We start from the raw sequence: 13296 nt of genomic DNA, 5'->3' as shown, positions 1-13296 counted from the left end.
GTGACAAATCCTAATCTCGATCTATGCCAACTCAACTAACACCTTCGAAGATAACTGTAGAGCATCTTTACGATCACCCAATTATGATGTCGTGTTTGATAGCACACAAGGTATTCCTCCGGTATTCGGGAGTTGCATAATCTCATAAACGAAGAAATATGTATTTGACATGAAGAAAGTAGTAGCAATAAACTGAACGATCAATATGCTAAGCTAATGGATGAGTCTTGTCCATCACATTATTCTCCTAATGATGTGATCCCGTTATCAAATGAAAACACATGTCTATGGTTAGGAAACCTTAACCATCTTTGATCAACGAGCTAGTCTGGTAGAGGCTTACTAGGGACACGGTATTTGTTTATGTATTCACACATGTATTTAAGTTTCCGATTAATACAATTCTAGCATAAATAATAAACGTCATGTGATTAACACACATAGTTCACATCGCTATGTGACTAACACCCAAAGAGTTTACTAGAGTCAATAATCTAGTTCAAGTCGCCATGTGATTAACACCCAAAGAGTTTACTAGATTGTGATCATGTTTTGCTTGTCAGAGATGTTTTTAGTCAACAGGTTTGCAACATTCAGATCCGTTTGTATTTTGCAAATTTCTATGTCTATAATACTCTGCATGAAGCTACTCTAGCTAATTGCTCTCACGTTCAATACGTATCCAAAAACATAAAGACACAAAGAATTTAGAATAAAAAACAAAAGACACAAAGAAAAACCGAAAAATAAAAACCAAAAAAGAATAAAATAAACCAAAGCAAAAGGAAATAAAAAAAACTAAAGAAACAAATGAAAAAACCCGGAGAAGAAAAAAACAAATGAATACATTTTTTTTGTTTTTTTTTTGAGAAAACCCGGCTTGGCTCCTTCAAGTGCGTCTTGCCCCGCCTAGTAATCACGTCCTGGACCTCACCATAGTGGCTAGCAGCGGGAGCGATATATTTCTGGAGACATCTCTTTCGTGTCGCTGAATGCAAGAAATAGTCGTCGCGGACCTAATATATCTTCGTACGGACAATACATACAGTGAGCGGGCCAACGCAGCAGGGCAACGAAAGCAGCAGCGGCCTGGAATCCCAAGCCAACGGAGCTTACCAGACGTAGAATTAACGTTTTTGATGATGCGATAGAGACAAGAGAGTGCAAATACCGATGTTTATGTATAGTAATCAACGAGTAAAGGTGGTTGAGTTGGTTATTGGGCTTACTTGCTGCATAATAGACCTAGGTTCAACTCCCCTTTTCAGCATAATTATTTCTTCTTCGTATTCTTTAAGGAATGCAGCGAAAAAATCGGTTTAGGGTTGGCACATGCGATTTTCAGCAGAAGGAAAAAAACATTCAGAACGTGTAGGAGGATGATAACGGGTGGAGAACGGTGGATCGAGTGGCTCGTACTAACGTTCCGAACAAGTCCTTCCTTAAATTCTCTCAATGCCCCCCGGTTTTCATCCCTCACACCCCATTAATCCAATCAAAACATGCCACTTGATAACCGGCGGCTGCACCCATTTTTCCAGAGGTGACTCTGGGCAAATAGATAAGCAAGCAGGAGATATCACGCGGCAGCGCTGCCTGCTGTTCGCCTCTTTGTTGCCTGCAGTCTGGATTTTTGGCGGTTTACAAGAAAAAATGCGTCTGTACTATTGATCGGACCGCTACATGATTGCGTTGGTGGCAGAGAAGAACACGTTGAAACCAGGTGATCTAGACGTTTGCTTCGATTTTATTTAACGAAATTGCATACACTGATTTCAAATCAAGAAAAATCTTGTGCGCCTAAAAAAAAAGGAAAAGAGCAAATCTTGTGCATAAGGCTGGTCATAGTGGGGAGTAACTTAGAGTAGTAACATGTATATGTTACTAGCCTATGTTACTACCTTCATAGTGGGTAGTGTCATATGTGTAGTAACATACATGTCTTCATTTATCACTATGTAGACTCATTTTGCATTGGAAAGCGCTATGTGATGGTAACATATTATGTTACTCTATTTGCCTCTCTCCTCATTAACTACTTGTCATCTCATCATTTTTGCTTATGTGGCATCTATGTTACTCCTTAAGTTACTCCCACTATGACCAGCCTAAGGGGCTGTTTGGTTTTAGGACTAACTTTGCCAAAGAGGTTAGGCAAGTTTGACCAACTTAAGTGAGTGTTTGGTTCAAGCACACCTTAGTCAAGCCACACTTGGACCCCACATGGCATACACACAAAAAGTGTGGTAAGATTTCCTTAGGCTTGCCAACTTGTGGCTCTTATTTTGATGAACTAACCTTAGTCAAGTTTGGCAAAAATGTGTGACTAAGTATATCAATGCTAGTCCTAAAACCAAACAGCCCCAATATGTGCTAGTACTAGTATTATTTATGGTGGAGATTTTTTAACGCGTGAAAATGGGCATCACCGTCGTGGACTGGTCTGTACTCTGTACGGGACCGGAGCAAGCTGGAAGCGGGGCTCACATCGCCGGGCGGCCCCACCAAAGAGCGAGCGACCACTGACTCTTCCGTCTTCCTCACCAACAATTAAAATTAAACAACGCCGGAGCGGAGCGGAGAGGGGAAACGAAAGAAAAATCTGGCCTTGCCTTGCTCCTCCGGCCGGGCGATTCCGCTCCGGCGCCGCCAGGTGCTTCGCTTCTTGCCTTGCTCCGGTCCTTCGCCGTCGTCCGTCCGTCCAAGGCTCCAAGAAAGCGAGGTAAAGGAACCAAGGATCCATCTTTCTTTCCCCTGCCCTGCCGCCTGTTCACCCCCTCACCGGATTTCTCTTCTCCTCCCCTTTCTGCAGGCGCCATTCCTGGGCTCCGCCGCTCGATTTCCTCACCCACGCCACGCCACGCCAGGCCAGGACAGGTATCCCCTCCCACCCCCCAGATTTATCTGCGTACAGCCTCTCTGCCCTGACCTGACCACTAGTCCGGAGTAAAATCCATCCCCTTGTTGCTTATCTAGCCCGGATCCCATCAATTTTGCCTTGCTTATGCTGGCTGCGCTACACGCCCGTGATTTGCATCTACTACTAGTTACGTACTACTAATCCTGTGCTCCACCAATTACTCATCCATCATTTGGGTCATTTGGGTGGGTTGCCCACTGCTCCCTCCTCTAGCTGCAGATTTGCTTATACTACGTACTTACTAGTCACTACTAATCCTGACTGAATCATTTTACCTCACTTACTGACAAACATCTTGCTTGAGTTTCTTTCTCTCATTACCTACCTATCTCTAGTCTGTACTAGCACAACATTTAGTTACTCAACTTTTCCTATGTTTTTTTTCTTCTTCATTTTTTACAGGTCAAGTCAAGTGCTATATCAGGGACAATTTCAAGTGTTGAAGGTCACCACTAGCCCATTGGCTCGATGGGCGTCGAGGAGCAAGATGTGCAGCAACCGGACGGCGGTGGAAAGCCTGATACCGCCGCCAAGTCACCAACTCCGGAACACGGTCAGCAAAAACCGAGCAACCCCCGTGTATCAACCTGCAGCACTGACAAGGACGATGGCCTCGCTCTCTGCCGGGTGTGCCACTGCGTGGAGCCTGATCTGAGAGGCGAGTCTGCACTGGGTTTCTTAGGCATCGTACCGCCTTCTCCAGACACCTCGGCCGACAAGGACCCAAGCAATGACACCACCAAAACTTCCACCAGCAAGGATGCTCCCACATTTCTTGAGTTCATAAGCCCCGAGGGGGAAATCTTCAAGTGTGCCACCGACATCGAATCAGGCCATTTGCAACGGCAAGACGACATCGTGAACCTCGGATGCTCTTGCAAGAACGAGCTGGCCCTCGCACACTACGCGTGCGCGCTCAAGTGGTTCATCAGCCACGGGTCCACCGTGTGCGAGATTTGCGGAAACGTCGCCACAAACGTGAGGCCCGAGGATTTCAACATGGTGCTTGCGTCCTTGAAGGACTACGAAGCTCTGAGGGAAAGGACGTCCACCGGGGATCTGTCCTACTTGCACTACCGGGCGGACGCGTTCGTCGATCCGGTCGCCCTCGCGGCAGTACGGAGACAGCGGCTATGCGAGATATCATCATGGTTCAACCCTCACAATACACATTTCGTGTTTTCTGAGAGGCACAACGAAGAAGTGCCAGTCAGCCCAAGTAATAATTCTGTAGACTATAGTGTTACGGCTGCGAGGGCAGCACATGCGAGGCGGAAGTTCGGGAGTAGTGGAGCTTTTGTTGCTATCGCCCTGGGTTTTGTTCTTCTTGCATGGTTTGTTGCTCCACATGTTGGCAAGGTAATTAATCTACCCCTCAAAGCTTCATTCTTATTTCTGTCCATACTGTGGCATTGCAAAGATAAAAATTGGTGCCACTCTTCTGGACAGGATCATTGGAAGTTCTTCTATTTTTTTGTCCACAAGTGCAGAACTGCAGATAGGCATACCTTATATTTGTGTCCAAGTAGTTTTAAATCTTGTGGTTCCTATCAACTTTATCTTGTGAATGTGGTTTGCATCTTAAAATTGCTGTACTGCACCAACTCATGCCATTCAATGCAGTGTAATGATAGACAAACCTTACATGTGTGTTCAAAAAATTACATACATACAATTATTTGGGACGAACATTCAGTTGCCCATCCATTCTAAGATGAACTGATGGCATTTCTAGAGACATAGGGAGCTGTTTTAATCTTGCACTTTCCCCCGACTTTATCTTCTGGATGTGGTGTGCATCTTAAAGTTATCAGTTCCCACTGCTGTTGTGCGCTAATGCATACTTTGTGTATGTAACGATAGGCCTCTTATGTTTTTTTTTTCTTTTCACAAAACGGAGCAGTAGAGTAACGGCCGGTGACATGTCAGAAGTTAATTTGTGTTGTATCTTCTTTATTAAAAAGTTGTGTGAGATCATGGCACTAAACTGTTTGTAGATCTAAGCTAAGCTAGTCTGAACTCTGAAGTACAAAACTTAGATGCAGCCTATGACTCTAGGTTTTAAGCTCATCATGTTTGTAACTGCAAATGTTTTCATTTCTCTGTTATCGTGTATGGTGTTATCTGCTTGCATAAACAATATTCCTGTGGATTTGTTAGTGTGACGCCTTTCCTCTTTTTTGGAATTTCTGTGCAGAGAGCTGCTGCGATCATTCTTCATATGCTTCTGGGAGGCCTCTGCTCACTGACTATAATAATCTCACTAAGATTTGTTAGTAAGCTATGATTTTCTCAAACATACTTAACTGGCATGCTCTGAAATTTTACTGCCAGCACTTGTTCAGATGATACTTCCTCACTGTTTCCGCAATGGTGTGTAATTTGCGCCATCCTGGTACATTTGCAGGTCTTCCCGAGAATCCAGTTTGGGTCGATACGATGCTGGGCGATCCTGTTCGTGTCCTGGTTCCTCGTCTTCGGAGTGTGGGCCTCGCGAACCCGCACCGCCCGCCGCGCTTCATGATGATATCGAGCGTGCCCTCAGTGAGTTGTCGTGAGGAATTAGGACCGCGCGTCGCAAGAGTAGCGTCCACGACAGCGTTAGCTACTGCACCCCCGTCTATATTCGCCGCTAGCTATAGCTATACCATGGACGTACTATTATTTTTTTGTAGCTGGAGTTTGTAAGATGTACTAGATGTTTGGGCAAGAAAACATGGGGAGCTATGTTACCGAGTGTTGTGGGAAGCTGCTTTTGGTTTCAGACATGGCTGGTGTAGTACTGGGCTGGCCAGTGTTGCTAAACAATACAGTAATGTATATATTATATTTAGCTGTTTTTCTTGATTGAAAACATTCATAGCTGGTGGATCTTTCTTCACCAGAATAAGTGATCCGAATGAAGCTGGGCCTTTTTTATATGGTCTAAGGGGCTGTTTGGTTTCCCTGGGATCTGCCTCTGGTCTGTTCTGTTTGGTTTGTGTCCTGACGGTTTCAACGCTGGCCTGGCCTGGCTTGAAGAAGATGAGAACATCATTAGCCAAACAGCCCGAGACGTTCCTGTCGGCTACGAGGCGTCTTTGACGACTTTGTAAAATCTTAAGATGATATGTCGACCTAGCCTTTTGAAAGTGCTCATAGGGGGTAGGATGTGCCTTATATGGCTGAGTGTACGCGTGTGTATATAAGCGTTTGCGTTTGTACTGTGTTTAGAAAAGAAAAGTCAAAGGAACAGCCTGATTTGTTTTACATCAACTATCGAAGATCAACTGTTGAAGATGCTCTCAACATGTTGGTCACATGGGAACAATGATGCTACGGTGAGAATGCAACCAAACAGGTATGAGGATCAAGAAAAATCTTGAGCACAGTGAATGCTGCTACTCCCTTCCTCTTTTTGTAAAGAAATATAAAAGCGTTTGAATCACTAGTACTCCCTCCGTCGAATAAAGGGTGTACGTTTGGCTTCAAAATTTGTCTCAAAAAGAATGTAACTTGTATTTTCTCAATGCACTTTAAAGTAGATAAAAATATTTCTCTCTCATCGCACGGTAATCAAGACCAATAACAATCTACGCATGGTCTTTTTAATTTCTACATGCACTTAGCTCATTGGGGGTTGGTTAATTAAAGAGGAGAGAGATGGTGGCTTGCATTTTTTCAATGTATTTTGTATTTCACTTTATTTATAATTTATCCTAAAATCTCTGCACGTACACTCTTCACCGGGCGGAGGGAGTACAGTTATCTATGCTGGAGATTTTAACGCGTTGAGAAAAAAGAGAGCTTGTCACCGTCGACTGGACTGGACTGGAGTCAAGCTGGAAGCGGGGCCCACATCGCCGCCAGATTCCGGCGGGCCCACGAAACAGACAGCCAGCCAGCGACTGAGCCTTCTCCCCCTGCGTCTTCCGTCTTCCTCCTCCTCACCACGCCTCGCCACCGATTAACGATTAAAATTAAACAACGCCGGAGGGAGCGGAGAGGGGAAAAATCTGGCCTTGCCCTCCGAGAGAGCAGATTCCGCAAGCTCCGGCGCCGCAACAGGCTGCTTCGCTTCGTCTCCTTCTCGCCCCGCCTCCTCGCCGTCGCCGTCGCCACCAGGGCCAGGGTTTCCTGCTCGGCTCCGAGCAAGCCAGGTACTAAAGGATCCGCCTTTCCTCTCCTTCCGTTCGCTCCCCTGCTGCCTGTGGGTTGCCGGCCGTCTCACCGGGTTTCCCTTCCCTTCCCCAGTTCCTCGTCTCCGGCGCCATTCCCCTCCCCCTTGGGCTCCGCCGCCGGATCCAACCCCTCAACCACCACAGGACAGGACAGCGCAGGTACCCCAGATTTGTCGCCTCTGCCCTGTCCGCTCCTCTAGTGTTTCTTCTTGCTTATGCTTATCTAATCTAAGCCGGATCCCATCTAATTTTGCGCCGTCCGTCAGGACTAGATTGCAACACACGCCGGTGAATGAGGTTGGTTGGTTGCTGCCGATTCACCATTTCATCTGGGTCACTGAATAATTTCACCTCACTTACTCACTGACAACCTGCATTCCTTTCTCTCACCATCAACCACCCATCAAGCACACTGCTTGGTTACTCAACTGTTTTTTGTTTCCTTTCCTTTCAGATTCTAGAGGTGGTCCATCAGTTGGCGCAATGGGCGTCGAGGAGCAAGCCGTGCAGCAACCGGACGGTGGCGGCGGAAAGCCTGATGCCGCCAGCGCCAAGCCACCGCCTCCGGAACATGGTCAGCAAACACCACCGAGCAACCCCCGTGCGTCGACCTGCAGCACGGACAAGGACGACGACGGCCACGCCATCTGCCGGGTGTGCCAATGCACGGAGCCTGACCTGACAGGCGCATCTGCTCTGGGTTTCCTAGGCATCGTGCCGCCTTCCCCTCACCCATCCTGCCTCAAGGACCCGGGCAACGACGCCACCAAGAATCCCACCACCAAGGATGCCTCCAACGCTCCAACATTTCTCGAGTTCATAGGCCCCGAGGGGGAGATCTTCAAGTGCGCCACCGACATCGAATCAGGCCATTTCCGCCCGCAGGACGCCATCGTGAACCTCGGATGCTCCTGCAAGAACGAGCTCGCGCTCGCGCACTACGCGTGCGCGCTCAAGTGGTTCATCAGCCATGGGTCCACCGTGTGCGAGATATGCAGTGATGCCGCCACCAACGTGCGGCCCCAGGATTACAACATGGTGCTCGCGTCACTCAAGGACTACCAAGCTCTCAGGGAAAGGACCTCCACCGGGGGTCTCTCCTACTTGCACTACAGGGCGGAGGCGTCCGTCGACCCGGTCGCCCTTGCCGCAGTACGGAGACAGCGGCTCTGCGAGATATCGTCATGGTTCAACCCTCACAATGCACATTTCGTGTTTTCTCACAGTCAGAGGCACAGCAGCTACAACGAAGAGGTGCCAGTTAGCCCAAGTAATAACTCTGCAGACTATAGTGTTTCGGCTTGGGGGCCAGCACACGGGGGGCCGAGTGTCGGGAGTACCGGAGCTTTTGTTGCTATCGCCCTAGCTTTCGTTATTCTTGCATGGTTTGTTGCTCCACACGTTGGCAAGGTAATCAATCTACCCCTCAAAGCTTCATTCTTGTGTCTGTGTATGCTGTGGCATTTCATTACAAAGATAAAACTCCTCTTCTGGAGAGGAGTAGGACCATTCAAATTTCTTCATAATTTTGTTCACAAGCGCAGATAGACAAACCTTATATACGTATATTTGTGTCCAACGGAATCACATACAAATACAATCATTCCAGCTGCACATCCTTCTCGAAGGAACCTGATGATATTGCTAGAGGCATAGAGAGCAGCTTTTATAATCTTGTCTTGTGGTCCCTATCGAATTTATCTTCTGAATGTTGTGTGCATCTTAAAATTATCAGTGCGCGTTGCTGTTATGCACCAACTCATACATTGTCATGGAATAATAGACAAACCTTGCATGTGTGTTCAAACAATTACATACATACAATTATTTGGGATGAACATTCAGTTGCCCATCCATTCTAAGATGAACTGATGGCATTTGTAGAGACGTAGGCAGCTGTTTAAATCTTGCACTTTCCCCCCAACTTTATCTTCTGAATGTGGTATGCATCTTAAAATAAATAAATCAGAACTTTAGCTGTTTGTAGATCTAAGCTAAGATAGTCTGAAGCACAAAACTTAGATGCAGCCAGCCATGACTACATATATATTCCCAGGTTGCAAGCTCATCATGTTTGTGACTGCAAATGTTTTCATTTCTCTGTATTGTGTATGGTGTGATCTGCATGTATAAACCATACTCATTATTGGATTCAAAATATTTGACCATAATAATCTCTGTATTGATTTTGTTTTTTCAAATATCTGTGCAGAGAGCGGCTGCGATCCTTCTTCACATGCTTCTGGGGGGCCTTTGCTCGTTGACGATAATAATCTCACTGAGATTTGTAAGTAAACTAGGATGCTTAACACATATGGTTTGTTCTGAACTTTTTACTGCTAGCACTTATTCAGATGATAGTTGCTGGTGGTGGTGGTGGCACTGTTTCTGCCTACTTATGGTGTAATTCCCGCCGTCCTTTTACATGTGCAGGTCTTCCCGAGAATCCAGTTCGGGTCGATGCGGTACTGGGGGATCCTGTTCGTGTCCTGGTTCCTCGTGTTTGGAGTGTGGGCCTCGCGAACCCGCACCATCCGCCGCAATTCATGATTACATCGAGTGTGTCCTCAGTCAGCCGCTGTGAGGATTTAGGACCGCGGCGTCGCAAGGGTAGCGTCCACGACAGCGTTAGGTATTGCACCCCTGTCTATGTTCGCCGCTAGCTATACCATGGACGTGCTATTTTTTTTAGCTGGAGTATGTGAGATGTACATGTTTGGTCAAGAAGACATGGTTAGAGTACTGCTACTGTTCAGTGTTGCAAAACAAATACAGTGATGTCTATATTTAGCATTTTTATTGATTTATTGAAAACCTCCACAGCATTGGATCTTTCTTCACCAACAGAAGAAGTGAATGAAGCTGGGCTTGTTCCAAGTTGTAAGAGCATTACTGCTGCTCCTTTCTATGGTCTGCTGCTCTGATGTTGCCGCTGCCCTTGCGTGCAAACCGCTCTTGTGTTGTGGCACCACTCTTGCTTTGCTTACCAAGGTAGAGGAGGAAGAGCGTGGCGGCGGTCTTGGCGAGGCTGGCCACGCAGAAGTTCTCCACGTAGCAGAAGATGTCCCACATTGCTGCCATGCCATGGCCGGTGAGGAGAGGTTGGCGGTCAGCAGAAGAAGGGAAACTGAATGAATGAATGAATGTACAAGTAGGTAATGACCTGCATGCCTTGCCGGAGAGGAAGTCGATGGGCTTGCCGGAGAGGAGGTCGGCGCCCTCACCGACGCCACAGCAAGGAGCAGCAGCAATGAGACTGCCATGGAGGACTTGCTCGCGCTCGCCCGCCGGCGCGGCCTCCTCTAGCCACCCACCAGGCAGGAGCCACCCAGCAGCCAGGAGCAGCAATGAGGATGGCTGCCGCCAGGTCCGTCAGTCAGGTACACAAGACAAGAATGAACACCTGCTCTGCTGGTGCTTGGCCATGGCATTCAGTCATGCCTAGGAAGAGAAAGATCTTAATGAATTGTCTCTTTTCTTCCTAAAATCCAGTGCCTGGCTGATGCTCCATGGAATGTACTCTCTCTGTCCTCCCTCGACTTATTAACTGAAAGAAAAGAAAGAGATGGAACAGAGGAGATTTTTCAGGCAACCAATGCCAATTTTCATTCTACTTCTGCAGCAGCAAATGCTGGTTCATTTAGACACGGACACAACCCAACTCTTAACACAGCTCTCCACAATCTCATTAAGCTGCCATGCATACCGTTAGGAATTAATTAATTAAGTTAATCAATATGTTAATCCCTGCTATGTCGGTTGCTTCTTTGACAACTGCCTCTTTTGTAAACCGCCTTTGTACTGGGTATATATGCCCCTAATCTTCAATCAATGAGAAGACTATTCATTCCAATCATTCGCTCTCTCGTTTTACTCTTTCACACATACAACGCTCTGGACCATGTCCATGAAACACACTCATGACTGTTCCAACAAATGAAACATGTCACACACTAACTTGTACGCTTGTGCAACACATAGACACATACTAGTACTTCACAAGACCAGATCAAGGTTTATACTAGTAACATTCTCCCGCCTAAACCTGCTTGTCATCCACCATACCTATCTTCTCCCAAGTTCCGAGAATTTCACTTGCCCAAGAGTCTTGGTTAGACCATCTCTAGCACATCCTACAAAAAGCCCCATCCTGCCGTTTTAGGGTTCCAGAGCAGAAAAACAACCCGAGCAGGTCCCGGAAATAGGCCCAGTCTCGGGAGCGGTATATTCGACCTCGATTGTCGCATATGTCTAGTTTCCGTCGCCATTTGCCGTTTCCCCTATCTCTCGCGCGAGTTGGCGGGAGTGACATTTCAACTCCTTTCTTCCCGGTCGAAACAACACTGCCTCGACTATGAAAAGGCCCGTGCAATAAGCAACCCCCGCGTAGCCTCCCTGGCGGCTCGGGGGAGAAAACCCTAGCCGCAGCAGCTTTCTCCCCCCTCCTCTTCTCGTCCTGCCGCCGCTGGAGTGCGCATCCGAGCGAAGCTCGGGATGGCCCAAGGAAGGTGGCAGCAGGGCAGTTCAGGGCGTGGGTGTGAGGCGCTGGGCCGTAGCGAGGTGCCTCTAGATCTGCGGGCGGCGGTGCCGTGGAAAGGACCCTACGTGGCCGCCCGAAGGACCTGGTCGCGGCGCGTGCGCCGATGTCGCCCGGGTGTCGGCGTCCTGCCCGGTGTCCTGGATCCGGGTCCTCCCTGATCTGAGGCGCGGGGCTGGCATCTAGGTGGGCGCTCGGCCAGGGATGCCCCTTGGTGGTGGTGGCGCGGTCGGGGTGCTGGTGGCTGGGTGCACGGGCGCCGACCTGCGTGGAGGGGCCGTCGGCGCTGCTGCTTCTGAATGGCGCGGTGCTTGCGGCAGGAGGTCTGGCGACTGGCGTGCACACGGAGGTGGTTGGTCAGATGGGATGGCCGGTACTTGGCTTTGGATGGTTGAGGCTGCCGGTGAAAATCGTACTTCGGCTGTGGCCGGAGTCATCGACAGCTGCGCCTTCAGACGTCGTATTCTTGTTGGAAGCTTTGATGTGCAGCCCTCATCCTCCCTCTTGAGGGCATTGTCTTGGAGTTGGATGTGGCCAGAGGGACCCGTGGCTCATGGGTGGAGCGGATGCACGTCGGCCGTCGAGGTTGGGTAGCTTGAGCACCCTTCAAATGCGAGGAGCGCCAGATGTGCTATGTTGGTCGTTTCTCGTGGGATCAGAGCGACATATGTCCGCCTCCTTTCGGGCACGTAGTTTCTCTCCGGTGCTGATGAGGTTGATGAATATGCTCATGGCAGACTTGTTGTTTGCCTTCCCGGTGTCTTGTATGTATTGTGGTACTTTAGGCCTAGGTTGCTAGGTGTGGCTTGCCGTTGTTTAGGTTTTCGCCCGGTTTCCCTCTATAAACCGAGCAGTTCGGGTCCTCGTACCGTCTTCTTCTTACAATGAATATACTCTCTGTTATCGTTCAAAAAAACTCCTTTCTCCCCGCCGCCGCGCCATGATGGCGTTGACCACCCGTAGCCATCGCCCGTTGGTTTTCATGCCTCACTGAACCCATTGATGCTGCCTCAACCTTCCGCGTCTCCCACTGCAACTTCCTCGCCACCGCGCCAATCCCTTCCACCGCCGGGGTGAAACGGAATGACAAGGCAACCACGTCCTCCATGGAGTAAGGACCCTTCCGACCATGGGCGCCACGCTCCCTTCCGCGCACGGTGGTACCATCTCGGGTGCCGGCCCGAGGACGGGTGCTTCCTCCAACCCCTCCTGCAGACGGGCGAAATCAAGCCAAAGGGGCCGAGGAAGGGCAAGGCAACGACGACTCGAGGACGGGCGCCCCCTCCACCCAGTCCGGTGGCCCATGTACCCCATGGTCCCTTCAACTCCACCGGCATCGACAACATGTTCGATCAAATGCGAGAGAGGTAAAATTTCTTGATAAAAAATATGACGTCCATTGGTAGTGAAATACTATTTCATCGATAATCTTGGTCAAACATACATAAGACTTGCACAAAGAGGGGGTACTTGTCAATTTTATGTCTGAAAATAATAGATGTCATTTCACAAAACATACATCATAATAGAAAAGAGATTTCCACACCACCCTTGCCAGAAGAAGCTGACATATAATGATTTTGTATAGTAATAATAGTAGTAAAATGGAAGAAAAACAATCGATCAGATCAGTGACTCAGAGCACAGTGATTCACAGCATACAAGTTGTTGTAGTCAGT

The 13296-nt window shown here is 48.3% G+C and overlaps 2 protein-coding genes across 6 annotated transcripts; both read left to right on the top strand.

The window, feature by feature from the left end:
* The first annotated feature begins 2487 nt into the window (after window positions 1–2487).
* Window positions 2488–5774, top strand: LOC123191252 (uncharacterized). Of its 2 annotated transcripts, none has more exons than XM_044604067.1 (5): window positions 2488–2722; window positions 2813–2877; window positions 3323–4279; window positions 5118–5192; window positions 5328–5774. In XM_044604067.1, the coding sequence occupies exons 3-5, from the start codon at window positions 3389–3391 to the stop codon at window positions 5442–5444; spliced, it is 1083 nt and encodes a 360-aa protein (XP_044460002.1). In that variant the 5' UTR covers window positions 2488–2722; window positions 2813–2877; window positions 3323–3388; the 3' UTR covers window positions 5445–5774. The 2 variants fall into 2 exon arrangements, with proteins under 2 accessions (XP_044460002.1, XP_044460000.1); XM_044604065.1 differs by having other exon boundaries at window positions 5118–5196.
* A 1035-nt stretch (window positions 5775–6809) lies between these two features.
* Window positions 6810–10933, top strand: LOC123191251 (uncharacterized). 4 transcript variants are annotated; one of them, XR_006496778.1, is made up of 7 exons: window positions 6810–7059; window positions 7154–7239; window positions 7347–7377; window positions 7535–8490; window positions 9293–9367; window positions 9514–9712; window positions 9904–10933. XR_006496778.1 is itself a non-coding variant. In XM_044604064.1 (6 exons), the coding sequence occupies exons 4-6, from the start codon at window positions 7564–7566 to the stop codon at window positions 9628–9630; spliced, it is 1119 nt and encodes a 372-aa protein (XP_044459999.1). In that variant the 5' UTR covers window positions 6810–7059; window positions 7154–7239; window positions 7347–7377; window positions 7535–7563; the 3' UTR covers window positions 9631–9887. The 4 variants fall into 4 exon arrangements, 2 of the variants coding, with proteins under 2 accessions (XP_044459999.1, XP_044459998.1); XR_006496777.1 differs by having other exon boundaries at window positions 9293–9397; XM_044604064.1 differs by lacking the exon at window positions 9904–10933 and having other exon boundaries at window positions 9514–9887.
* The last annotated feature ends 2363 nt before the right edge of the window (window positions 10934–13296 follow it).

The sequence above is a fragment of the Triticum aestivum genome, chromosome 2A (genome assembly GCF_018294505.1).
Source record: "Triticum aestivum cultivar Chinese Spring chromosome 2A, IWGSC CS RefSeq v2.1, whole genome shotgun sequence".
Taxonomy (NCBI): domain Eukaryota; kingdom Viridiplantae; phylum Streptophyta; class Magnoliopsida; order Poales; family Poaceae; genus Triticum; species Triticum aestivum.
This window is presented reverse-complemented; position numbering and strand designations above follow the sequence as displayed.

Bases quoted from the DNA above. Each gene is read 5' to 3' on its own strand.
- LOC123191252 (XM_044604065.1), top strand. From the start codon at position 3,389: ATGGGCGTCGAGGAGCAAGATGTGCAGCAACCGGACGGCGGTGGAAAG. The intron at 4,280-5,117 runs GTAATTAATCTA...ATTTCTGTGCAG, and splicing joins TTGCTCCACATGTTGGCAAG to AGAGCTGCTGCGATCATTCT. The intron at 5,197-5,327 runs GTAAGCTATGAT...GTACATTTGCAG, and splicing joins AATCTCACTAAGATTTGTTA to GTCTTCCCGAGAATCCAGTT.
- LOC123191251 (XM_044604063.1), top strand. From the start codon at position 7,564: ATGGGCGTCGAGGAGCAAGCCGTGCAGCAACCGGACGGTGGCGGCGGA. The intron at 8,491-9,292 runs GTAATCAATCTA...ATATCTGTGCAG, and splicing joins TTGCTCCACACGTTGGCAAG to AGAGCGGCTGCGATCCTTCT. The intron at 9,398-9,513 runs GTTTGTTCTGAA...TTACATGTGCAG, and splicing joins TAGGATGCTTAACACATATG to GTCTTCCCGAGAATCCAGTT.